The 26,425-nt window shown below is 45.3% G+C and overlaps 1 protein-coding gene across 1 annotated transcript in view; it reads right to left on the bottom strand.

Annotated features, from left to right (window-relative positions):
- LOC143983200 (pinopsin-like) overlaps positions 1-26,425 on the bottom strand; it is a 343,478-nt gene that overhangs the window by 26,067 nt on the left and 290,986 nt on the right. The window contains exon 4 of the mRNA XM_077482628.1: positions 7,745-7,978. Coding sequence (XP_077338754.1) covers positions 7,745-7,978 — 234 coding nt within the window. The remainder of the gene's footprint in view (positions 1-7,744; positions 7,979-26,425) is intronic.

Below are 26,425 nucleotides of genomic sequence, written 5' to 3' on the forward strand. Positions count from 1 at the left end.
TAGAGTTAACCCTTTCACCCCCTTTTTCCAGTGTCACTAAGCGATCGTTTTTCTGATCGCTGCATTAGTGTCACTGGTGCCGCTAGGTAGCTAGTTATTTTTTTAGGTTCACGCCAGGTTTTTATAGCGTTAGGTACCCCCATATACTACCTAATAAAGGTTTTAACCCCCTGATTGCCCCTAGAGTTAACCCTTTCACCAGCGATCACTGCATAAGTGTCACTGGTGATGCTGGATAGCCAGTTAGTTATTTCGTTATTTAGGTTCCCCGTCAGGTTTTTATGTAACGTCAGGGACCCCCATATACTACCTAATAAAGATTTTAACCTCCTGATTGCCCCTAGTTAACCCTTTCACCAGTGATCACCGTATAAGTGTTACGGGTGACTCTGGTTAGTTAGTTTGCTTTTTATAGCATCAGGGCACCCACCATTTATTACCCAATAAAGGTTTAACCCCCTGATCACCCGGCGGGTGATATCAATTAGGTTTTAGGGTCAGGGTCTGCGTCGCCCCAGGCAGCGCTAGGTTAGTGGCAGTACCGTTAACACCCACGCGCAAAGCATACACCTCCCGTAGTGGTATAGTATCTGAACAGATCAATATCAGATCTATACTAGCGTCCCCAGCAGTTTAGGGTTCCAAAAAAACGCATTGTTAGCGGGATCAGCCCAGATACCCGCTAGCACCTGCATTTCCCCCTCCGCCCAGCCCACCCAAGTGCAGTATCGATCGTTCACGGTCACTTACAAAACACTAAATACATAACTGCAGCGTTCGCAGAGTCAGGCCTGATCCCTGCGATTGCTAACAGTTTTTTTTTGGTAGCGTTTTATATTTAAATCGTGAAGGCAGTGCTTGGTTTTTGGGGTCCTGTACGCGGCTAGGCTCCCAAAAAGTCCCCCACATGTGGTATCCCCGTACTCAGGGAAAGCAGCAGAATTTATTTTGGGGTGTAATTTGACTTATGCCCATAGCATGTGTGAGCAATATATCATTGAGTGACAACTTTGTGCAAAAAAAAAAATGTTTGGAATATTCCCGCAACTTGTGGCAAAATATAAAATGTTTCATGGACTCAACATGCCTCTCAGTAAATAGCTTGGGGTGTCTACTTTCCAAAATGGGGTTATTGGGGGGGGGGGGGTTGTGCTAGTGAAATCAAAAATTTGCACCCTTAGAAATCCTGAAGGCAGTGATTGGTTTTCGGGGTGCCGTACGCGGCTAGGCTCCCAAAAAGTCCCACATACATGGTATCCCCGTACTCAGGAGAAGAATATATTTTGAGGTGCAATTCCACATATAACTATGGCATGTGTGAGCAATATATCATTTAGTGACAACTTTTTGTAACCTTTCTTTTTTTCTTTTTTTTGTGTCGTTATTCAATCACTTGGGACAAAAAAAAAAATATTCAATGGGCTCAACATGCCCCTCATCAATTTCCTTGGGGTGTCTACTTTCCAAAATGGAGTCATTTGGGGGGGGTTTGTACAGCCCTGCCATTTTAGCACCTCAAGAAATTAGATAGGCAGTCATAAATTAAAAGCTGTGTAAATTCCAGAAAATGTACTCTAGTTTGTAGACGCTATAACTTTTGCGCAAACCAATAAATATGCACTTATTAACTTTTTTTTTACTAAAGACATGTGGCTGAATATATTTTGGCTTAAATGTATGACTAAAATGTAGTTTATTCGATTTTTCTTATAACAAAAAGTTGAAAATATATTTTTTTTCAAAATTTTCAGTCTTTTTTTTTTATATCGTAAAAAATAAAAATCGCAGAGGCAATCAAATACCATCAAAAGAAAGCTCTATTTGTGGGAAGAAAAGGACGCAAATTTTGTTTGGGTACAACATTGCATGACCGCACAATTACAAGTTAAAGCAGTGCAGTAGGAAATTTTAAAAACACCTCTGGTCCTTAGGCTGACAATTGGTCCGGGGCTTAAGTGGTTAATCAATCAACTTAGATCAGACAAGCCCTTACAATGCACAGTTGTTAGTAGATCCAATGGAGTTTATATGATCAGACTAAATGTGTGTGGGCAGTTTAATGCTGCGTACACACGATTGCACATTCCGACAACAAAATCCATGGGATTTTTTCCGACGGATGTTGGCTCAAACTTGTCTTGCATACACACGTTCACACAATGTTGTCGGAAATTCCGAACTTCAAGAACGTGGTGACGTACGACGAGCCGAGAAAATTGAAGCTCAAAAGCCGCTTGATTCCGAGCATGCGTAGAATTTTGTGCATCGGAATTGTGTACACACGATCGGAATTTCCGGGCAAACAGATTTTGTTGTTGGAAAATTTGAGATCCAGATCTCAAATTTTGTGTGTCGGAAATTCTGATGGAAAATGTCCGATGGAGCATTCACACAGTCAGAATTTCCAACAAAAGCTCCCATCGAACATTTTCCATTGGAAAATCCGACCGTGTGTATGCGGCATAAGAGTTCATTCACACTTTAATGTGTATAATGTACTTCATAACCAGCGGTGGACACTCCATAAAACGACGTAGGGTGAGGGCGTGCTGACGTTACCGCCATTCCCCGTTGACCAGGAAGGACGGGCAGTGTTAATAGGAGAGAGCCGGCCGGCTCGTGATTGTACTTACGCTTGCACCCAACTGGAATTTGTGAGTTTGTTTTACTTTTATTTCGTTCGGATTAAAACTTTTATGCGGAATTACGCTATGGGAGCCTTTCTTTCTTGTTTTACCCAATAATTTTGGTGGAATGTGAGACGTTGTAAGAAAGAGACATAAGAGGTGGAGACGCCAGCAGAACCCATCGGAGAGACCAGGAACGATCGTTTTTTCTTCATGCTTGTACGATCTCCCTAAAAAGAGATCTTGGCAGCTGGTAAGCCTCATTGAAATAGGTGGTGGATAGAACTTTCTCTTTGGGCGCACCTGCTATACATCTGAAGGGTGTTTGTAAAGAGTCACTTCAAGGGATTAATTTCATACCTTCGTGCTTCCCTCCTCTTGGACTTTTTATGTGTTTCAAGTTTGATGACTTTATACACAAATTTTTTTCGATAATACACACTGTCTAGTAGTTAATACTAGAATTTAACATGTCACATTGTTAATATTGTAATGTATAAGTTTTAGCGCAGCTTCATTTTTTGGTGTGTGACTCCATAATAGGCACAGGGCCCCCCTATCCTAATTTCCAAATGCTCGGCCCCTAATCTCCATGCGGGGTGCTGGACGCATAGATTTCTATCAATTTTTTTTAAGCACTTGCTTAGAATCGGAGGCTCTAATTGGCTTCAAAAAGGGTAGGCTCAGGGCACAGAGCTAACTCACTTGGGACATTAGTGAATCAGCATTCGCTATTGTTTTCTTGCTTATCCTCCTGGCCAATCAGGGCAGAAATCAGGTCCTAAGACCAAATTGGCCGGGGGGGGAGTGGCCGAAAGGAGAATCTGGAGAAGCTGCCTGCAACCTGGTTGGGGTAAGTGCAGAGCTGGCTGGCGGGCAAGCGAGTGAGTGAGTTGGGTGGGGTTAGTGCAGGGCTGGTGAGTGAGTGGGCTGGGTTAAGTGCAGGGCTGGCGGGCAAACGGGCGGGCGGGCAGGCTGGGGTAAGTGTGAGGCTGACTGGTGGGTGGGGGGTGGAGGGTGTGCTTGCCACCCCCCCCCCAAAAAAAATGGAGCACCAGCCATCACTGGTCATGACATGCGTTATAATGCACTGTAGATATGCGTTGACATTAATTGTACCCCAATGTACATTTACAGTGCAATGAACCACACTGGCCTGACAGTGCACTGCATCCCACGAGTGCTCTGTGCGTTACCCTGCACTCAACAAAATCACACATGACTTGTTTTTTTTGCGTATTAAGGAGCGTCGATCACAAATTCAAAATAAACGGGCTGATAACTAAGCAATGCTAAATCTTGGTTCACACTGTTAGGCCTCATCCACACAGGCATTTGGCCTATCAGCATTAAATGCCAGTGTTTTCAGATACCCAGAAGGCCCAGGTATAGTGTTCAGCCTGCAACCTATCAAGATCTATGACAGGCTGAAATTTGCAGCAGTTGATTGCTGTATCGAGTGGTACTCACATATAAAGCCATGTAAATTCAAGGATGTATGCCACAAAATGAAGAATTCTAACTTTTGAAGCATATGCCCTGAATGAATACGGCCCTAATTGTTAAGAAAAACTTCCAGCCTCAGCTTATTTTAGCCTGTCATAGATTTTGACAGGCTGCTTGCAGCGGGTCTGGACACTGCAACCCTGGTGCATGGGGCACTCAAAATGCTAAGATTTGATGCCAATGGGCCAAACCACCCATGTTCATGTAGCCTTACGATGTGTTAGCACCCGTGTGCTAACATGTTGTATTAATGCACCAAAAAAGGTGCATGTACTATTTGTTTGTAATGCAGGACACAACAATGCAAAGTAGTGCATTATAATGCATTATGGTGCTCTGCAATACATGTACGTTGGGATGCCACAAAGGATGACACAACTGCAGCATACCAATGCACATAGCAGTATGCACCCAGCCTAAATGTACAAAAATGTGTGACTGAGACACTAGTGCAGTAAGGTTTAAAAGCTGGCAAATCTAACTGTATTTGTTGCCTATCTTGTCTAATATAAAGCTCACCTTTACCCCTTTTACTAAAATTCACCTTAGCATGCAGCCCTGCATGCTGATATGAAATCATCTTACATTTATTAGTTAAAGAAAAGTTCTAGTCTGGGGGAAAAAAATTAAAAGTCAGCTGCTACAAATACTGTAGCTGCTAACTTTTAATATAAGGACACTTACCTGTCCAGGGATCCCACAATGTCAGCACCCCAAGCTAATTCGTCCATCGTCTTTAGATGCAGGCGCCGGAATTTCAAGTAAGTGAAGTGTGCATGTGCGTTTCACGCTGTGCTTTCTGAATGGTCACGCCATCTTCTGGGACATACACAGGCAGTGGGGTGGAGGAGGGGCTGGACATGACAAAGATCGCCACGTGGCAATCTTACCAAGATGTGGGAGCCGATATCTGTCAAAACCATGTACCTGCTCCCCAGCGGGCCTGGTTCACATATGCTTCACCCGGGCTCACATCATGGGGTCTGGTGCATCCCTATACCTTGATTCAGCGGCGAATCAGGTGCAAATTTTTGCCTGAATTCGCACCCAAGTCGGACCCAAATACACACAGGACCCTTTTTAAATGCGGATCGTGGCCACCCCAGAGCTGTATGAAAAGGAACCTCTGTGGAGGAAGAGGGGGTGGGACTGATGTTGTGCATGGAGAGGTGGGGCACTGGCACTCTGTGGAGGGGGGGAGGGGGACACTGATGCCCTGTGGAGGGAGAAGGGGGGCACCTGTGCTCTGCAGAGGGAAAGGGGACACTGAGGGGGGCTGTAGGCTGAAGAAGGTAAGCGGGGCTGCTTTTAGGGGTGCTGGTTCTCCTTTAAGGCAGGCTCAGGCAGGAAACTTACTGTTCTTAACTGAAAGATCGTTTTTACGGGGCAATCTTTCAGCTGAGCAGAAATTGTATGACAATAGCAGCCTGTTCTTTGTGAGAAGGGCAAAGATGCGGCACTCACCTCCTTCCATGGCTTTCCCAATACTTTTTATTGATAGTTTAGATTCCAGGTCACGCTCTGTATGTAGGTAGCACAACACACACCGATCCTCCACACACAACGATCCTGATCAGCAGACGAGCACAGGAAGAGGAGGGGAGGAGTGGAGTGGCTATAGCACACAGTTTGGCACTGCAATCACTGTGTGCAGATCGGACTTTCCCTGTCAGGCCAGCCAAAAGTAAACAGAGAGCTGATGATAGAGAGAGCAGGGAGATGACAGCTGCCATGTTCTACCTGCAGGACATAGTTCGGAGCTGCGGGACTCTGTTCAATTTTCGGTACAGTCCAGCAGGGTCCGGGACAGTTGGGAGGTATGGATTATTATTATTGAAATATTTACAATTCTTTTGACACTGATCCTGTGTTTTGCTCACCGAGGAACAGATTCACTTTAACTTAGCCCCCATTAGAACAGTATATACTTATAGTACCTTTCTTTCACTTCCCTGTCACTCCGTTCAGCCATCAGAAGAAAAGTCACATGTAAGCTACGAGCTCCTGGAGTCATAGCTTTCACACTGCTATGGGCTTGCCACATGACAGTGCTGACTGGCCCGATGCTGTCACATGCTCCTCCAAATTCAGAAGTACCAGGTATTTCTGTGCTTGAGTAGTAAAAAGTTAATAGCACAAGTAAATAAAAAGTACACATGAGCCTATTAAAAACAACATTGATAACCCTCCGATTTATATACTGCATTTTACAGATTTTCACTGTGAAGCCAAAAAAGGGCACCTTTTGTCTGCAGACACTCACTGATTTCTGTGTCATTCACTTATATGTAATAGGCTGGGCTTGTATTCTTGAATTATTCTCAACCTCCTGCCATGTAGTATTGTTTTCTATACAGTGTCAGAATAGGCCGAAAATGTTATCTTTAGCCAAAACCGTTTTTTTTTAGGCCTAGAGACCTAAAAGGGGCGCGGTGGTGCAGGGGCACCATCCCCCTAATCCATGCGCCTGACCCCTATTCTACTTGCAGAGTGCCGGATGCATGGGTTTCAATAAGTTTTTTTAAAATTTATTTTTAGAAGCACATGATTAGAGCCAGAGACTCTAATTGGCTTTAAAAAGGGGTGGGCTTGGGGCGTAGAGCACTGCGCCCTGAGCCCACCCAGTTGTGTGACTATAGCAAATTAATATTCGCTATTGTCTTCCTCATTTTCCTCCTTGCCAATCAGGAAGCGGGTCCTGAGACCCAATTGGCTGAGAGGAGAAGCGATCATATTGGCCATGAGGAGAAGGAGATGCAGGAGAAGCTGCCATGAAGCCGAGGAGGAGATGCAGAGTGAATCTGCCGAGGAGGAAGCGTTGCCCGCAACCTAGATGGGGTAGGTTCAGGGATGATGGGCTGATGATCGAGCGACGGGCGGGTGGTGGGGGGGACTGAGGTGAAACCCACCAACCGGGAGGGCACCAGCCACCACTGGTCAGAGTCTTTTTTTTTCCTATCTGTTTCCAATTGGGGGGGGGGGGGGTTCCCTTCTTTGCTTCCTGTGTAGATGAAGTTAGTTAAAATCTTACCAAAATGAAGAGAACGCTGCTCTTAGACAGTTGTTCCCAATACTAGATCTTCCCATTGGATTTCCCTTCACCTCCTGTCCCAATAACAACCATAAAATGTTGGATTTTACATCTGTCCAGACATAGATCATCTAGCCCAGAGGTCTCTAAACTGTGGCCCTTTGCTTGCCTTTATCCAGGCCTTGGGGCACTAATTATCCCACTGGTATGGGACACTATTCTGCCCACTGACACTACCAATGGGGCACTGTTCCTTCCCCTTTTACTAAAGATGGGGCACTGTTTGCGCCCACTGATGGCAGAAATAAATTCTATTTCTGCTGTAGACAGTAAACTGGCCCTTTGTTTAGAAAGTTTAGAGACCTCTGATCTAGCCAACACACAGAGGGTGTACCTCCCCACTGTAGACATAGGCAATAATACATTGTATAATCAGTGTCGGTTGCTTTATCCAAACTGGAACAAATATGATTTGGCTAGAAATACAATTTAGTGTTTTGTTTTGTTTTCTTGGTTTTCCTGTACAACCTTTTAGTATTAAATAGTTCTAAATTTCACTATAGAATAATAAAAAGTTTACCTGCTTATTCATAAAAATGTAGATTAGTGGATTGCATACAGTACTGCTTTTGGCCAGAATGGACGGTATCACACTGGCAACTGGTGTCACCACTCCAGGTCTTCCAAAGGTAGCAAGCAGGGCAACCACACCATAAGGCATCCAACAAATCAAGTAGCAGACGACTGTGGTGAGCACCATAAAAAGTACATGGTACTCTCTCTTTCTGGCTGTAGACTTTCTTATTTTTCCCACCTAATCAATAAAAAATTAACACAATCATTTTACAGTAAAATCCATATTCCTGGGGGAAAAAAAATCTCAAATATTGACAGAGATATTGTTCAATATGCAAAACAGTAAGAAAAGGTATCTAATGTTCAACAATGTGGATCTAAGGCAACAATCATAAATTTTTGTTGTTTTAATTAACACTGCTTTTACAAAATCAGTAATTATAAAAAAATACTGTACTGTATAATACTGTAAATAATGATGGGGAATTGTTGCTTGCATGAACATAGTTTTCCACTAGGTGGCAGAGTATGAAAACAAATGGACCCTTTAAAGAAAGTAGTTGAAGACATCTTACTTCAATTATGGCAAATAGGTGAACTTAAATAACATAATTTTCCTTCAGAATATGTAAATAATGGAGAAAGCATAAAGGTAGCAATCATAAACTCTTTACAATAATTTGAAGTTCTTAAATAGAAAGTATAGTCTTTTAAACATTTTTAAAGATATAGTAGGGGAGTAATTTGAACAGCTCTGCTAGATATCCTGAATAAAAAATAAACCTCTTGTTTTTATGAGTGAAACATGTAGATACTTTCTGCTTTAAAAAGGCACTGTTCTTTCTGCTTGTTTTTTTAGAGTGTTTTTTGATTCATTAACCACTTCAGCCCAGAAGATTTTCCCCCTTAATGACCGGGCCATTTTTTGCAATACGACACTGCGTCGCTTTAACTGACAGTTGCGCAGTCGTATAACGTTTTACCCAAACAACATTGACGTTGTTTTTTTCCCCACAAATAGAGCTTTCTTTTGGTGGTATTTGATTACCTCTGCTGTTTTTATTTTTTGTGCTATAAACAAAAAAAGAGTCACATTAAAAAAAAAACACTTTTTACTTTTTACTTTTTGCTATAATAAATATCCCCAAAAATGTTTTTAAAAAACACATTTCTTCATCAGTTTAGGCCAATATGTATTCTTCTACATATTTTCAAAAAATGGCAATAAGCGTATATGGATTGGTTTGCGCAAAATTTATAGCGTCTACAAACTATGGGAAAGATTTATGGCATTTTTATTACTTTTTGTTTTACTAGTAATGCCGGTGATCTACGATTTTTAGCAGGACTGCGACATTGCAGCGGACAGATCAGACTCTTTTCACATATTTTTGGGGCCATTGAAATTTATACAGTGATCAGAGCTATAAAAATGCACTGATTACTGTGTAAATGTCACTGGCAGGGAAGGGGTTAACACTAGAGGCAGTCAATGGGGTTAAATGTGTTCCCTCGTGTTCCCTAACTATGGGGGGATGGGACTGACTAGAGGAGGAAGCATAGCACTGTTCGTAATTAGGAGGCATAGCACTGTTCGTAATTACTAAGAATAGCAGATCTGTCTCTTCTCCACCTCCATGGAAGACGTCCCCACGACTGCTGTCTTTTTGCTTTGACAGCTCTTATATAGCCAAGCGCAGGAGCACCCACTGACATAACCAAGTGACCTCACCCCTTCTAACATCATGGGACGTCGGAGGGGGGCAGGGTCACCTATTTACGTCACTGGATGTCCTCGACTATATAACAGTTGTCAAACCAAAAAGACAGCATTTGCGGGGACAGTTCCCATGGAGGCAGAGTTTTTCAGTTTTTTTTTGTTTGTTTTTTTAATAAAGGAATTGTCCAAAACTGTCTCCTGTCATGTTTACATTTTTACACTTTTTTGGTGAATGGGAAGGGGTGCAATGTAATTGTACATTTGACAATTGTTAAAGGAGGCTTCCAGTTTCCAATAAGCCTCCCACCCGCAGACCCCCACAACCACCAGGCAAGGGTTGTGGGGATGAGGCCCTTGTCCCCATCAACATGGGGACAAGGTGCTTTGGGGGGAACCCCAAAGCACCTTCCCCATATTGAGGGCATGTGGCCTGGTACGGTTCAGGAGGGAGGGCCGCTCTCTTGTCCTGCCTTTTCCTGTGGCCTGCCAGATTGTGTACTCAGATAAGGGTCTGGTATGGATTTTTTTTTAATTTTGACGTGAGGTTCCCCTTAACCACTTCAATACACTATATTTTATATACTACACTGATTGAATATATGTATTCTACACTGAATATCTAATCTACACTAAATGCAGAGTGTATACTAGGCTGTAAATACAGTATCTCACAAAAGTGAGTACACCCCTCACATTTTTGCAAATATTTTATTCTAACTTTTCAGACAACACTGAAGAAATTACACTTTGTTACAATGTAAAGTAGTGAGTGTACAGCTTGTATAACAGTGTAAATTTGCTGTTCCCTCAAAATAACTCAACACAGCCATTAATGTCTAAACCGCTGGCTACAAAAGTAAGTAGACCCCTAAGTGAAAATGTCCAAATTGGGCCCAAAGTCTCAATATTTTCTGTGGCCACTATTATTTTCCAGCACTGCCTCAACCCTCTTGGGCATGGAGTTCACCAGAGCTTCACAGGTTGCCACTGGATTCCTCTTTCGCTCCTCCATGAGGATATCATGGAGCTGGTGGATGTTAGAGACCTTGCGCTCCTCCACCTTCTATTTGAGGAAGCCCCACATATACTCAATAGGGTTTAGGTCTAGAGAAGTGCTTGACCAGTTCATCACCTTTACCCTCAGCTTCTTTAGCAAGGCAGTGGTCGTCATGAAGGTGTGTTTAGGGTCGTTACCATGTTGAAATACTTCCCTGTGGCCAAGTCTCCGATGAAAGGGGATCATGATCTGCTTCTTTATGTCACAGTGTACTGTGGTTCTCTCAATGAACTGTAGCTCCCCAGTGCTGGCAGCACTCATGCAGCCCCAGACCATGACACTCACTACAATCTGGTTTCTGCCCTGGCCACGGGACAGAAACTGCACTCCTCAAAATCTGGGATGACATCCTCGAAGCAGCAGATGAAGGAGAATCCTGGTGCTGTTGGACACAGTAGACCACAAAACCCTGCTCACTCATCTCACTGAAGTAGCTGGAGTTGCAGACTCAGACTTACCATGGTTCACATCCTTCCTAGAGATCTCAGAAAGTGAAACTAGGAGCTTTCACGTCAGAAGTACAAAAAATTACATGTGGAGTCCCTCACAGGGATCACCCCTGTCACCCTCTTTAATATCTATCTCCGCCCACTCCTCAAAATCATCAGCAACCAGGACCTACTTTATCACTCCTATGTGGATGACATCCAACTCTACCTATGCATCACCAACAAAAAGGACGAATACCAGGCACTGGAAAACTGTCTCTCATTGATCGACGATTGGATGATGGAGAGTTTCCTTAAACTCAATGGATCCAAAACAGAACTCCTCTTCCTCCACGCAAACCAAAACAAAAACAAAAACCCTGGCATGATGTCCACAACACTCACCATCCTCAGATAACCCATCACCCCCAGCTCTAAAGCTAAAAGCATCTGAGTCATCTTTGACTCAAACATGACGATGGGTGCACAAATAGGATCAGTAGTCAGCGGATCACTACCTTCTTCCACCTTCTTCGCCTACTGCGTAGACTCATCCCCTTCATCCCAGAAAGGAGATACAGCAGCAGTAGTTGGAACAATCATCTATTCCCGACTCGACTACACAAATTCCCTCCATCTAGGGCTTCCAAAATACCAAATTTCTCGTCTACAAACAGTCCAGTGCACAGCAGCAAGACTGGTAACTGAAAAAACCATGGGAATCAATCACCCCATCCCTGAGGACTCTCCATTGGCTAGCCGTGAAGGATCGAGTTACATTTAAGACCCTCTGCCTCACTCACAAAATGTACACAAGGAAAAACCCTGCAATAACTCTGCGACAAAATAAAGCACTACACCCCAGGTTGCACTCTCTGGTCAACTAACCAGAACTTCCTCCACATCCCCAAGACTCGTTATAAATTAAAAGGCGAGCAAAGGTTTGCAGTGCAAGGACCACAGTTATGGAATGCTCTACCCACGGACATCTGCTCAAAAGAAAACTATCTGGCCTTCAGGTAGAAGCTCAAGACCCATCTCTTCTGAAAACCCAGATGGAAAAAGCGAGGCGATTTAAATCGCATATGTAGCGCTATATTCATTCACTCCCACCACCATGCTTGACTGTAGGCTAGACACACTTGTCTTTGTACTCCACACCTGGTTGCTGCCACACACGCTTGATACCATATGAACCAAATAAGTTTATCATGTTCTCATCAGACCACAGGACATGGTTCCAGTAATCAATGATGCATAAGAAAGTTTGCAGGCTTTCTTATGCATCATCTTTAGAAGAGGCTTCCTTCTGAGACGATAGCCGTGCAGACCCATTTGATGTATTGTGCAGCGTATGGTCTGAGCTCTGACAGTCTGTCCCCCCACCCCTTCAACCTCTTAGCTGACAATCACACCTCAGGAAATCAATTAAATACTCGAATTAAGCCCACGTGATCAAAGAATATATACTCCTTAGGAGATTAAAAAAATAAATAAATGTGAAAATATAAAAAAGAAAATTATATAATAATTATCATATATCACTGGATAATAATTTATCATAACTAAATGTGTTTGAAAAAGAAAAAAATTAAAATGCATTGGTGGTGAAGATATATTCAGAATATAAAATTAAATTAAAGTTAAATTAAATAAAGTAAAATATGTGTATGTGTGTGACACATACATTTCACACACATACACATATTTTACTTTATTTTATTCAACTTTAATTTAATTTTACATTCTCAATATATCTTCCCCACCAATGCATTTTCATTATTTTCTTTTTCAATAACATTTGGTTATGATAAATTATTATCCAGTGATATATGATAATTATTATATAATTTTCTTTTTTATATTTTCACTTTTTTTTTTCACTCTCCTAAGGAGTATATATTCTTTGATCATTGTATCACGTGGGCTAAAGTTGGCCATACACCTATAGATTATCCGCAGATTTTCTGTGGTTAGATGGAAAAAGTGTGAGATTCCTCCATCCACACAGTTTAGCGAACATAGAGAAATCTGTTGCACTTTTTCCATCTAACCATAGAAAATCTGCAGATAATCTATAGGTGTATGGCCAGCTTTAGTTAGAATATTTAATTGATTTCCCGAAGTGTGATTGTCAGTTATGAGTAAGCACTACTGCTAATGCAAAACGTCAGCCCTTTTTTTTGTCTGCTGTGTTCGTTGTGTTTTTTTGATGTGATTTTTTAAATAAAGAAAGTCGCTTTTTCTCATGAGTGAGTGCTCTTCGCTTGTTGTTATTGGCAATTGCCTGCACTTGTGGCCTCCGGGCCAAGAGAGGAGTTCACTACCTGCATGTGTGTCCCTGGAGCAGTGAGTTCTCTTTCCCTTCAACCTCTGCAGTAATGCTGGCAACACTCATACTTCTATTTTCCAAAGACAACCTCTGGATATGACGCTGAGCATGTGCACTCAACTTCTTTGATCGACCATGGCGAGGCCTGTTCTGAGTGGAACCTGTCCTGTTAAACCCCTTTATGGTCTTGGCTCCTGCACTGCAGCTCAGCTTCAGGGTCTTGGCAATCTTCTTATAGCCTAGGCCATCTTTTTGTAGAGCAACAATTCTTAATTCCAGACCCTCAGAGAGTTCTTTGCAATAAGGTGCCATGTTGAACTTCTAGTGACCAGTATGAGTGGGTGAGAGTGATAACACCAAATTTAACACACCTGCTCCCCATTCCCACCTGAGACCCTGTAACACTAACGAGTCACATGACACCGGGGAGGGAAAATTACTAATTGGGCCCAATTTAGACATTTTCACTTAGGGGTGTGCTCACTTCTGTTGCCAGCTGTTTAGCCATTAATGGCTGTGTGCTGAGTTATTTTGAGGGGACAGAAAATTGACACTGTTATATAAGCTGTACACTTACTACTTTACATTGTAGCAAAGTATAATTTCTTCAGTGTTGTCATATGAAAAGTTAGAATAAAATATTTTCAAAAATGTGAAGGGTGTACTCACTTTTGTGAGATACTGTATATATATATAAAATACACTGCCTGTACTGACTGAATATAGATTCTACACCAGGTGTCTCAAAGTACTGGCCCGTGAGCAGTTTGTGGACTGGTTGCAAATGGCCCGCAGGCAGGGTTTGCACTACACCCAGGCACCGCAGAGGGGGAGGTGCCGAAGAGCTTTATCTCCATCTCCTGTGTCCTCTATGCTGCACACTGCTGCAGCCCAGAGAAAGAACAGAGCGGAGGAAGGGTCCACCATCAATCCGCTCCTTCGTCCCGCCCACCTAGGCACTGATGATCGACCAGAGGCCCCGATCCAAGGTCCTGCTGCCACCTCAGGGCAGGAGATTGTGTCGTTCTCTGGGTGTCCTGTCACTAAGCTTGTGTTGAAGGCAGGAGCTGACAGGAGGAGAGAACTCAGAAGATGATCAGGTCACCAGCTGACTACCAGGAGGAGAGGTGAGTGAGCCATCACACTGAGGCTGAGCAAAGTCCTTAGTGGGGTGACTGGGGTAGAAATGTGTATGTGGGGAGGTATTTGTGCAGTTTGGGGGTATTTATGGAGTGTGTGGGGGCTATTTGTGCAGTGTGGGGGGGTAATTATGGAGTGTGAGGGCTATTTGTGAAGTGTGAGGGTATTTTAGGAGTGTGGGGGTATTTATGGAGTGTGGGGGGTATTGTGCAGTGCGGGGGATATTTATGGAATGTGGGGGGTATTTATGGAGTGTGGGGGCTATTTGTGCAGTGTGAAGGCTATTTATACAGTGTGTGGGGTATTTATGGACTGTGTGGGCTATTTGTGCAGTGTGAGGGGTATTTGTGCAGTGTGGGGAGTGTATGTGCAGTGTGGGGGGTATTTATGGAGTGTGGGGGGGGGGGGGGTAATGCTGGGTTTAATAATGCATTTGCTGACACCAGTGCTAGGGGTTAATAATGCATTTGCTGACACCAGTGGTGGATTAATAATGCGTTTTTTGACACCAGTGCTGGGTTAATATTGTGTTTGCTGACACCAGTGTTAGGGGTTAATAATGCGTCTGCCGCCACCAGTGCTAGGGGTTAATAATGCGTTTGCTGAAACCAGTGCTGGGTTTAATGATGCGTTTGCTGACACCAGTACTGGGTTAATAATGCGTTTGCTGACATCAGTGTTGGGTTTAATAGTGCGTTTACTGACATAAGTACTGGGTTTAGTAATGCATCCGCTGACACCAGTGCTGGGTTTAGTAATGTGTCCGCTGACACCAGTGCTGGGTTTAGTAATGTGTCCGCTGACACCAGTGCTGGGTTTAGTAATGCGCCCGCTGACACCAGTGCTGGGTTTAGTAATGTGTCCGCTGACACCAGTGCTGGGTTTAGTAATGCGCCCGCTGACACCAGTGCTGGGTTTAGTAATGTGTCCGCTGACACCAGTGCTGGGTTTAGTAATGTGTCCGCTGACACCAGTGCAGGGTTTAGTAATGCGTCCACTGACACCAGTGCTGGGTTTAGTAATGCGCCCGCTGACACCAGTGCTGGGTTTAGTAATGTGTCTGCTGACACCAGTCCTGGGTTTAGTAGTGCGTCCGCTGACACCAGTGCTGGGTTTAGTAATGTGTCCGCTGACACCAGTGCAGGGTTTAGTAATGCATCCACTGACACCAGTGCTGGGTTTAGTAATGCGCCCGCTGACACCAGTGCTGGGTTTAGTAATGTGTCTGCTGACACCAGTCCTGGGTTTAGTAGTGCATCCGCTGACACCAGTGCTGGATTTAGTAATGCATCCGCTGACACCAGTGCTGGGTTTAGTAATGTGTCCGCTGACACCAGTGCTGGGTTTAGTAATGTGTCCGCTGACACCAGTGCTGGGTTTAGTAATGTGTCCGCTGACACCAGTGCTGGGTTTAGTAATGTGTCCGCTGACACCAGTGCTGGGTTTAGTAATGTGTCCGCTGACACCAGTGCTGGGTTTAGTAATGTGTCCGCTGACACCAGTGCTGGGTTTAGTAATGCGCCTGCTGACACCAGTGCTGGGTTTAGTAATGTGTCTGCTGACACCAGTCCTGGGTTTAGTAGTGCGTCCGCTGACACCAGTGCGGGATTTAGTAATGCATCCGCTGACACCAGTGCTGGGTTTAGTAATGCGTCCGCTGACACCAGTGCTGGGTTTAGTAATGCGTCCGCTGACACCAGTGCTGGGTTTAGTAATGTGTCCGCTGACACCAGTGCTGGGTTTAGTAATGTGTCCGCTGACACCAGTGCTGGGTTTAGTAATGTGTCCGCTGACACCAGTGCTGGGTTTAGTAATGCGTCCGCTGACACCAGTGCTGGGTTTAGTAATGTGTCCGCTGACACCAGTGCTGGGTTTAGTAATGCGTCCGCTGACACCAGTGCTGGGTTTAGTAATGTGTCCGCTGACACAAGTGCTGGGTTTAGTAATGTGTCCACTGACACCAGTGCTGGGTTTAGTAATGTGTCTGCTGACACCAGTGCTGGGTTTAGTAATGTGTCTGCTGACACCAGTGCTGGGTTTAGTAATGTGTCTGCTGACACCAGTCCTGGGTTTAGTAGTGCATCCGCTGACACCAGTGCTGGATTTAGTAATGCATCCGCTGACACCAGTGCTGGGTTTAGTAATGTGTCCGCTGACACCAGTGCTGGGTTTAGTAATGTGTCCGCTGACACCAGTGCTGGGTTTAGTAATGTGTCCGCTGACACCAGTGCTGGGTTTAGTAATGTGTCCGCTGACACCAGTGCTGGGTTTAGTAATGTGTCCGCTGACACCAGTGCTGGGTTTAGTAATGTGTCCGCTGACACCAGTGCTGGGTTTAGTAATGTGTCCGCTGACACCAGTGCTGGGTTTAGTAATGCGTCCGCTGACACCAGTGCTGGGTTTAGTAATGCGTCCGCTGACACCAGTGCTGGGTTTAGTAATGTGTCCGCTGACACCAGTGCTGGGTTTAGTAATGTGTCCGCTAACACCAGTGCTGGGTTTAGTAATGCGTCCGCTGACACCAGTGCTGGGTTTAGTAATGCGTCCACTGACATCAGTGCTGGGTTTAGTAATGCGCCTGCTGACACCAGTCCTGGGTTTAGTAGTGCGTCCGCTGACACCAGTGCAGGATTTAGTAATGCGTCCGCTGACACCAGTGCTGGGTTTAGTAATGCGTCCGCTGACACCAGTGCTGGGTTTAGTAATGCGTCCGCTGACACCAGTGCTGGGTTTAGTAATGCGTCCGCTGACACCAGTGCTGGGTTTAGTAATGCGTCCGCTGACACCAGTGCTGGGTTTAGTAATGTGTCCGCTGACACCAGTGCTGGGTTTAGTAATGTGTCCGCTGACACCAGTGCTGGGTTTAGTAATGTGTCCGCTGACACCAGTGCTGGGTTTAGTAATGCGCCTGCTGACACCAGTGCTGGGTTTAGTAATGTGTCTGCTGACACCAGTCCTGGGTTTAGTAGTGCGTCCGCTGACACCAGTGCGGGATTTAGTAATGCATCCGCTGACACCAGTGCTGGGTTTAGTAATGCGTCCGCTGACACCAGTGCTGGGTTTAGTAATGCGTCCGCTGACACCAGTGCTGGGTTTAGTAATGTGTCCGCTGACACCAGTGCTGGGTTTAGTAATGTGTCCGCTGACACCAGTGCTGGGTTTAGTAATGTGTCCGCTGACACCAGTGCTGGGTTTAGTAATGCGTCCGCTGACACCAGTGCTGGGTTTAGTAATGTGTCCGCTGACACCAGTGCTGGGTTTAGTAATGCGTCCGCTGACACCAGTGCTGGGTTTAGTAATGTGTCCGCTGACACAAGTGCTGGGTTTAGTAATGTGTCCACTGACACCAGTGCTGGGTTTAGTAATGTGTCTGCTGACACCAGTGCTGGGTTTAGTAATGTGTCTGCTGACACCAGTGCTGGGTTTAGTAATGTGTCTGCTGACACCAGTCCTGGGTTTAGTAGTGCATCCGCTGACACCAGTGCTGGATTTAGTAATGCATCCGCTGACACCAGTGCTGGGTTTAGTAATGTGTCCGCTGACACCAGTGCTGGGTTTAGTAATGTGTCCGCTGACACCAGTGCTGGGTTTAGTAATGTGTCCGCTGACACCAGTGCTGGGTTTAGTAATGTGTCCGCTGACACCAGTGCTGGGTTTAGTAATGTGTCCGCTGACACCAGTGCTGGGTTTAGTAATGTGTCCGCTGACACCAGTGCTGGGTTTAGTAATGCGTCCGCTGACACCAGTGCTGGGTTTAGTAATGCGTCCGCTGACACCAGTGCTGGGTTTAGTAATGTGTCCGCTGACACCAGTGCTGGGTTTAGTAATGCGTCCGCTGACACCAGTGCTGGGTTTAGTAATGCGTCCGCTGACACCAGTGCTGGGTTTAGTAATGCGTCCACTGACATCAGTGCTGGGTTTAGTAATGCGCCTGCTGACACCAGTGCTGGGTTTAGTAATGTGTCTGCTGACACCAGTCCTGGGTTTAGTAGTGCGTCCGCTGACACCAGTGCAGGATTTAGTAATGCATCCGCTGACACCAGTGCTGGGTTTAGTAATGCGTCCGCTGACACCAGTGCTGGGTTTAGTAATGCGTCCGCTGACACCAGTGCTGGGTTTAGTAATGCGTCCGCTGACACCAGTGCTGGGTTTAGTAATGCGTCCGCTGACACCAGTGCTGGGTTTAGTAATGTGTCCGCTGACACCAGTGCTGGGTTTAGTAATGTGTCCGCTGACACCAGTGCTGGGTTTAGTAATGCGTCCACTGACACCAGTGCTGGGTTTAGTAATGTGTCCGCTGACACCAGTGCTGGGTTTAGTAATGCGTCCGCTGACACCAGTGCTGGGTTTAGTAATGTGTCCGCTGACACAAGTGCTGGGTTTAGTAATGTGTCCGCTGACACAAGTGCTGGGTTTAGTAATGTGTCCGCTGACACAAGTGCTGGGTTTAGTAATGTGTCCGCTGACACCAGTGCTGGGTTTAGTAATGCGTCCGCTGACACCAGTGCTGGGTTTAGTAATGCATCCGCTGAAACCAGTGCTGGGTTTAGTAATGTGTCCGCTGACACAAGTGCTGGGTTTAGTAATGTGTCCGCTGACACCAGTGCTGGGTTTAGTAATGTGTCCGCTGACACCAGTGCTGGGTTTAGTAATGTGTCCGCTGACACCAGTGCTGGGTTTAGTAATGCGTCCGCTGACACCAGTGCTGGGTTTAGTAATGCGTCCGCTGACACCAGTGCTGGGTTTAGTAATGTGTCCGCTGACACCAGTGCTGGGTTTAGTAATGTGTCCGCTAACACCAGTGCTGGGTTTAGTAATGCGTCCGCTGACACCAGTGCTGGGTTTAGTAATGCGTCCACTGACATCAGTGCTGGGTTTAGTAATGCGCCTGCTGACACCAGTGCTGGGTTTAGTAATGTGTCTGCTGACACCAGTCCTGGGTTTAGTAGTGCGTCCGCTGACACCAGTGCAGGATTTAGTAATGCGTCCGCTGACACCAGTGCTGGGTTTAGTAATGCGTCCGCTGACACCAGTGCTGGGTTTAGTAATGCGTCCGCTGACACCAGTGCTGGGTTTAGTAATGCGTCCGCTGACACCAGTGCTGGGTTTAGTAATGCGTCCGCTGACACCAGTGCTGGGTTTAGTAATGTGTCCGCTGACACCAGTGCTGGGTTTAGTAATGTGTCCGCTGACACCAGTGCTGGGTTTAGTAATGTGTCCGCTGACACCAGTGCTGGGTTTAGTAATGCGCCTGCTGACACCAGTGCTGGGTTTAGTAATGCGTCCGCTGACACCAGTGCTGGGTTTAGTAATGTGTCCGCTGACACCAGTGCTGGGTTTAGTAATGTGTCCGCTAACACCAGTGCTGGGTTTAGTAATGCGTCCGCTGACACCAGTGCTGGGTTTAGTAATGCATCCGCTGACACCAGTGCTGGGTTTAGTAATGCGTCCGCTGACACCAGTGCTGGGTTTAGTAATGCGTCCGCTGACACCAGTGCTGGGTTTAGTAATGCGTCCGCTGACACCAGTGCTGGGTTTAGTAATGCGTCCGCTGACACCAGTGCTGGGTTTAGTAATGTGTCCGCTGACACCAGTGCTGGGTTTAGTAATGTGTCCGCTGACACCAGTGCTGGGTTTAGTAATGCGTCCGCTGACACCAGTGCTGGGTTTAGTAATGTGTCCGCTGACACCAGTGCTGGGTTTAGTAATGCGTCCGCTGACACCAGTGCTGGGTTTAGTAATGTGTCCGCTGACACAAGTGCTGGGTTTAGTAATGTGTCCGCTGACACAAGTGCTGGGTTTAGTAATGTGTCCGCTGACACAAGTGCTGGGTTTAGTAATGTGTCCGCTGACACAAGTGCTGGGTTTAGTAATGTGTCCGCTGACACAAGTGCTGGGTTTAGTAATGTGTCCGCTGACACAAGTGCTGGGTTTAGTAATGTGTCCGCTGACACCAGTGCTGGGTTTAGTAATGCGCCCGCTGACACCAGTGCTGGGTTTAGTAATGCGCCCGCTGACACCAGTGCTGGGTTTAGTAATGTGTCTGCTGACACCAGTGCTGGGTTTAGTAATGTGTCTGCTGACACCAGTGCTGGGTTTAGTAATGTGTCTGCTGACACCAGTGCTGGGTTTAGTAATGTGTCTGCTGACACCAGTGCTGGGTTTAGTAATGTGTCTGCTGACACCAGTGCTGGGTTTAGTAATGTGTCTGCTGACACCAGTGCTGGGTTTAGTAATGTGTCTGCTGACACCAGTGCTGGGTTTAGTAATGTGTCTGCTGACACCAGTGCTGGGTTTAGTAATGTGTCCGCTGACACCAGTGCTGGGTTTAGTAATACGTCCGCTGACACCAGTGCTCCAGTACTGGGGGTTAATAGTTCTCAGAAGGGGAACTGTAAACTCAGCACACAAATATACACACATAGTGTAATGATAACATAAGACACACAGTGATTACTGACATATGTTTTTCTTTTGAATTATATCCTTAGCTTGTATTGCACAAAGTGCAAATTACATCTGGAAGTGGTCTTCTCTGACCTTGTAATACGTCATAATCATTAGACCTGTGCATTTGTTTTCGTCCGAATGCATTTTCGTCCGAATTTCAGCTATTTTCGTTTTCGTTTTGACAAACGATAACAAAAGCACAAAATCCGAAAAACGAAAGATCCAACATAAATAAATGCTTTATTTTCGTTTTCATTGTTACAACAGTTCGATATAGAATAGGAGATTCGACATGACTCTGACGATAACAATCTGTCTATAGAACCTGTGGTCGAATGTGCCTAACCTTACCTCTATTAGTCCAAGATTATATAGAGAAAATATTCGACAGAGAAACAGATTTGACAGAGAGAAAAGATTCTGCAAGTTACTGTCCTAAAAAGTGTTTGGGGACCCGGGTCCTGCCCCAGGGGACATGTATCAATGCAAAAAAATGTTTTAAAAACGGCCGTTTTTTCAGGAGCAGTGATTTTAATAATGATTAAAGGGAAACAATAAAAGTGTAATATTCCTTTAAATTTCGTAGGGGGGGGGTTGTCTATAGTATGCCTGTGAAGGGGCGCATGTTTCCCGTGCTTAGAACTGTCCCTGCACAAAGTGTCATTTATGCAGGAAAAAAAGTCCTTTAAAATCACTCGCAGCTATTATGAATTGTCGGCTCCCCGTAATACAGAGAACACTCATTGAAAGTCATTGATAAAAAAATAAATAAATAAATAAATAAAAAAGTGTGGGGGTCCCTCAAATTCAATTACCAGGCCCTTCAGGTCTGGTATGGATATTAAGGGGAACCCCGCGTCAAATTAAAAAAAAAAATTGACGTGGGGTTCCCCCTAAAAATCCATACCAGACCCTTTATCCGAGCACGCAACCTGGCAGGCCGCAGGAAAAGAGGGGGGGACGAGAGAGCGCCCCCCCCCCTCCCTCCTGAACCGTACCAGGCCACATGCCCTCAACATTGGGAGGATGCTTTGGGGGTCTGTGACCCCTCAAAGCACCTTGTCCCCATGTTGATGAGGACAAGGGCCTCATCCCCACAACCCTGGCCGGTGGTTGTGGAGGTCTGCGGGCGGTGGGCTTATCAGAATCTGGAAGCCCCCTTTAACAAGGGGACCCCCAGATCCCGGCCCCCCCCTGTTTGAAATGGTAAGGGGGTACAAAAGTACCCCTACAATTTCACAAAGAAAGTGTAAAAAATGGTTAAATAAAACAAACACACTTTTGAAAAATTCCTTTATTAAAAATAAAAAAATAAAAAAAAGATTCCAGCGGCGGTAATCCACTCTTGCTATCCAGCGACGGACGGTCATCTCTCCAGCGATGGCTCATCTCATCCAGCGCAGCGAATCCTCCATCCTTCTTCTGTCTCCGTGTAGGAGACACTGCAGGCATTCCGGCGGCTGACGTTTCTTATATACGGAGGGCGGGGCCACCCGTCACCTGACCCCGCCCCCCTCTGACGCAAGGGGAAACCCGGGGTTCCCTGTGACGTATGGGTGACCCCACACCCCTCTGATGTAACACAGGCAGGTTTCCGTTACATCAGAGGGGGGCGGGGTCACCCATACATCACGGGGAACCCCGAGTTTCCCCTTGCGTCAGAGGGGGGCGGGGTCAGGTGACGGGTGGCCCCACCCTCCGTATATAAGAAACGTCAGCCGCCGGAATCCTTGCAGTGTCTCCTCCACGGAGACAGAAGAAGGATGGATCGCTGCGCTGGATGAGATGAGCCATCACTGGAGAGATGACCGGATAGCAAGAGTGGATTACCGCCGCTGGAATCTTTTTTTTTATTTTTAATAAAGGAATTTTTCAAAAGTGTGTTTGTTTTATTTAACAATTTTTTACACTTTCTTTGTGAAATGGTAGGGGTACTTTTGTACCCCCTTACCATTTCAAACAGGGGGGGGGCCGGGATCTGGGGGTCCCCTTGTTAAAGGGGGCTTCCAGATTCTGATAAGCCCCCCCGCCCGCAGACCTCCACAACCACCGGCCAGGGTTGTGGGGATGAGGCCCTTGTCCTCATCAACATGGGGACAAGGTGCTTTGAGGGGTCACAGACCCCCAAAGCATCCTCCCAATGTTGAGGGCATGTGGCCTGGTACGGTTCAGGAGGGAGGGGGGCCACTCTTTCGTCCCCCCCTCTTTTCCTGTAGCCTGCCAGGTTGCGTGCTCGGATAAAGGGTCTGGTATGGATTTTTAGGGGGAACCCCACGTCAATTTTTTTTTACATTTGACGCGGGGTTCCCCTTAATATCCATACCAGACCTGAAGGGTCTGGTTATGGATATTTAGGGGGAACCCCACGTCAAATTTTTTCTTAAATTTGAGGCAGGGTTCCCCTTAATATCCATACCAGACCTGAAGGGCCTGGTAATTGAATTTGGGGGACCCCCACGCTTTTTTTTTAAATTTATTTATTTATTTTTTTATCAATGACTTTCAATGAGTGTTCTCTGTATTACGGGAGCCGACAATTCATAATAGCTGCGAGTGATTTTAAAGGACTTTTTTTCCTGCATAAATGACACTTTGTGCAGGGACAGTTCTAAGCACGGGAAACATGCGCCCCTTCACAGGCATACTATAGTCAACCCCCCACCTACGAAATTTAAAGGAATATTACACTTTTATTGTTTCACTTTAATCATTATTAAAATCACTGCTCCCGTAAAAACGGCCGTTTTAAAACTTTTTTTTTGCGTTGATACATGTCCCCTGGGGCAGGACCCGGGTCCCCAAACACTTTTTAGGACAGTAACTTGCAAATTAGCCTTTAAAACTAGCACTTTAGATTTTGAACGTTGGAGTCCCATAGACTTTAATAGGGTTCTAAAGTATGCTATATACTAGCTCCGTCGAATCTTCTTTATACATTCGACAGACACCATAAGCCTTCAAAGACAGATTCGATCGTAATTCATGTGGATTTTCGGACGAATGCAATTTTTGAACGAAAAACGAAATAAATAAAAACGAATTTCGGGAGTAACTAAATAAATTAAGTTTTCAGACGAAAACGAAATTCCGAAACGAAATATTTTACTCTGCACATGTCTAATAATCATGTCTGTTAAATCTAAAAGAAAAGTTGATGCTGAACAGAGGAAATTTCAAGAGAGGTGGACACGTGATTATTTTTTGTGGAGTTTAATAAGATGGCTACTTGCCTGATCTGCAATGAAAAGGTTGCTGTTCTGAAAGATTATAACCTTAAGCGGCATTATAATACTAAACATGCTGATCACTATGCAAAGCATGAGGGAAAAGAAAAGGAGAGACAAATTGGCCAACTTCAGAAAGCACTGTCCATGCAGTAAAATCTCTTTAAGCGTGCAAAAAAGGAATGTGATGCAGCAGTTGAAGCTAGCTATGTGGTGTGTGAGCAAATTGCAAAAGCTGGAAAGCCATTTACTAAAGGGCAGTTTCTTATTGCATGGTAAGTGCCCTTTCACACGTGCAGACCATTCAGATCTGCCTGTCAGTTTTTTCAGGCAGACCTGAACGGTCGGTCTATGCATCTCTATGGAGCTATGGATGTCAGCTGTGACATGTCCACTGACATCCGATCCACCCCGATCTAATCCGCTAAATCCAGATGGATGGATGTATGTCCTATTTTCCATCCGTCTGGCGGATTGGATGAAAACGGACAGGCGATCCGTAATCATCCGATCCCCCATAGAGGAGAACGGAGATCTGACAGGTCTGTCCTTGCACAGTGTGCACAGACGGACTTGTCATCCGCCGGCTCAGCAGGCATCAATGGAGCGATCCCTGCTGAGCAAGAGGATGGCTGAATATGGACCTAAAGGTTGCCAATATCCTTTTTCCTGAAAAGGCAAGTCTGTTCAGAAACATCAGCCTATCAGCAAATACAGTGGCAGAGAGGATCAGTGAGTTTTCAGATAACATATATGATCAATTGTGCGACAAAGGTACAAAGTTCTGTTTCTATTCGCTGGCTCTTGATGAGAGCACAGACATAAATGACACTGCTCAGCTTGCTGTATTAGTCAGAGGAATTAATGACCAGTTTTAAGTGACTGAAGAGTTGCTCAGTTTAATTGAAATACATGGAGAGACTACAGGCAGCAACTTATTTCAGCATCTCTGTGATATAATTGATCGTGCTGTCCTGCCTTGGGATAAATTGGTTGGAATAACCACAGATGGTGCCCCATCAATGACTGGGAAAAGAAATGGCCTAGTGCTGCTGATGCAAAAGAAAACAGAAAACTGCAAGAAGAGAAAGCAGATCCCGCTATTGCTTTACACTGCATTATTCATCAACAGGCGCTTTGCAGCAAATACTTGAAAGTTGACAATGTTAGCCCTTGTACACACGTTTGGAGATTCCGACAACCAAATCCGTCGGATTTTGTCCGACGGATTTTGTCCGAAACTGTTGCATACACACGGTCGGACAAAGTTGTCGGAAAATCCGACGCGATGACGTTATTTCGTTACGACGGGACTACGTTCACGCTAGTAGCCAATAGCTTTGGTGTATGAATTTGATCTGAGCATGCGTGGCACTTTGTCCGATCGGAATTCTCTACACATGATCGGAGTATGTCCGATCGGAGCATTTTGTCGGAAAATTTTACCAACAAGTTGGAAAACTTGGTCCGTTGGATACTCCGACAGAAACAGTCCGATGTAGACCACACACAGTCGGAATATCCGACAAAACTGTCCGATAGGACACATTCCGTCGGAATCTCAGACCGTGTGTACAAGGGCTTATGTCAGTTGTGGTGAAATGTATTAATTACATCAGGTCAAGGGGCTTACAGCACCGCCAATTTTGTGCTTTTTTGGTGGAAATTGGAGCAGCTTTTGGTGATGTCCTGTACTTTACAGAGGTACGCTGGTTGAGAAGAGGCAATGTCTTAACCCCTTGCCGGCCAGCTGCCATTATTATACTGCGGCAGGTCGGCACAATACCACGAGCCATCAGAGCAATATGTCGGCTAGCAGGATTGGGGTAACAGGTGTGCACATGCGCTCACTGCACTGCGGGGTGGCCACCAGCCACGATGACCACTGGCCACGAGCCATTACGGGCAGGAGAGGCAGCACAGAGGTGCATGTGTGTAAACACACAAATCCCTGTTCTGTTCTTGAGAGACAGATCTTGAGTTCCTAATAACTAGGAACCACAATCTATCATTTACTCTAAGTCAGTCCCCTACTCCTACAGTTAGAAGCACACACAGGGAACACAGTTAACCCATGGTTCGCCCCCTAGTGTTAACCCTTTTCCCTGCCAGTGAAATTTTTACAGTAATCAGTAAATTTTTATAGCACTGATCGCTGTATAAATGCCACTGGTCCCAAAAATGTGTCAAAATTGTCTGATGTGTCTGCCATAATGTCACAGTCCCACAAAAAACGCAGATCGGCACCATTACTAGTAAAACAAAAAAAAGTAATAAAAATGCTATAAATCTATCCCTTATTTTGTAGACGCTATAACTTTTGCACAAACCAAT

This window comes from Lithobates pipiens, unplaced genomic scaffold (assembly GCF_037356315.1).
Source record: "Lithobates pipiens isolate NorthernLeopardFrog02 unplaced genomic scaffold, aLitPip1_a1.2 Scaffold_16, whole genome shotgun sequence".
NCBI lineage: Eukaryota > Metazoa > Chordata > Amphibia > Anura > Ranidae > Lithobates > Lithobates pipiens.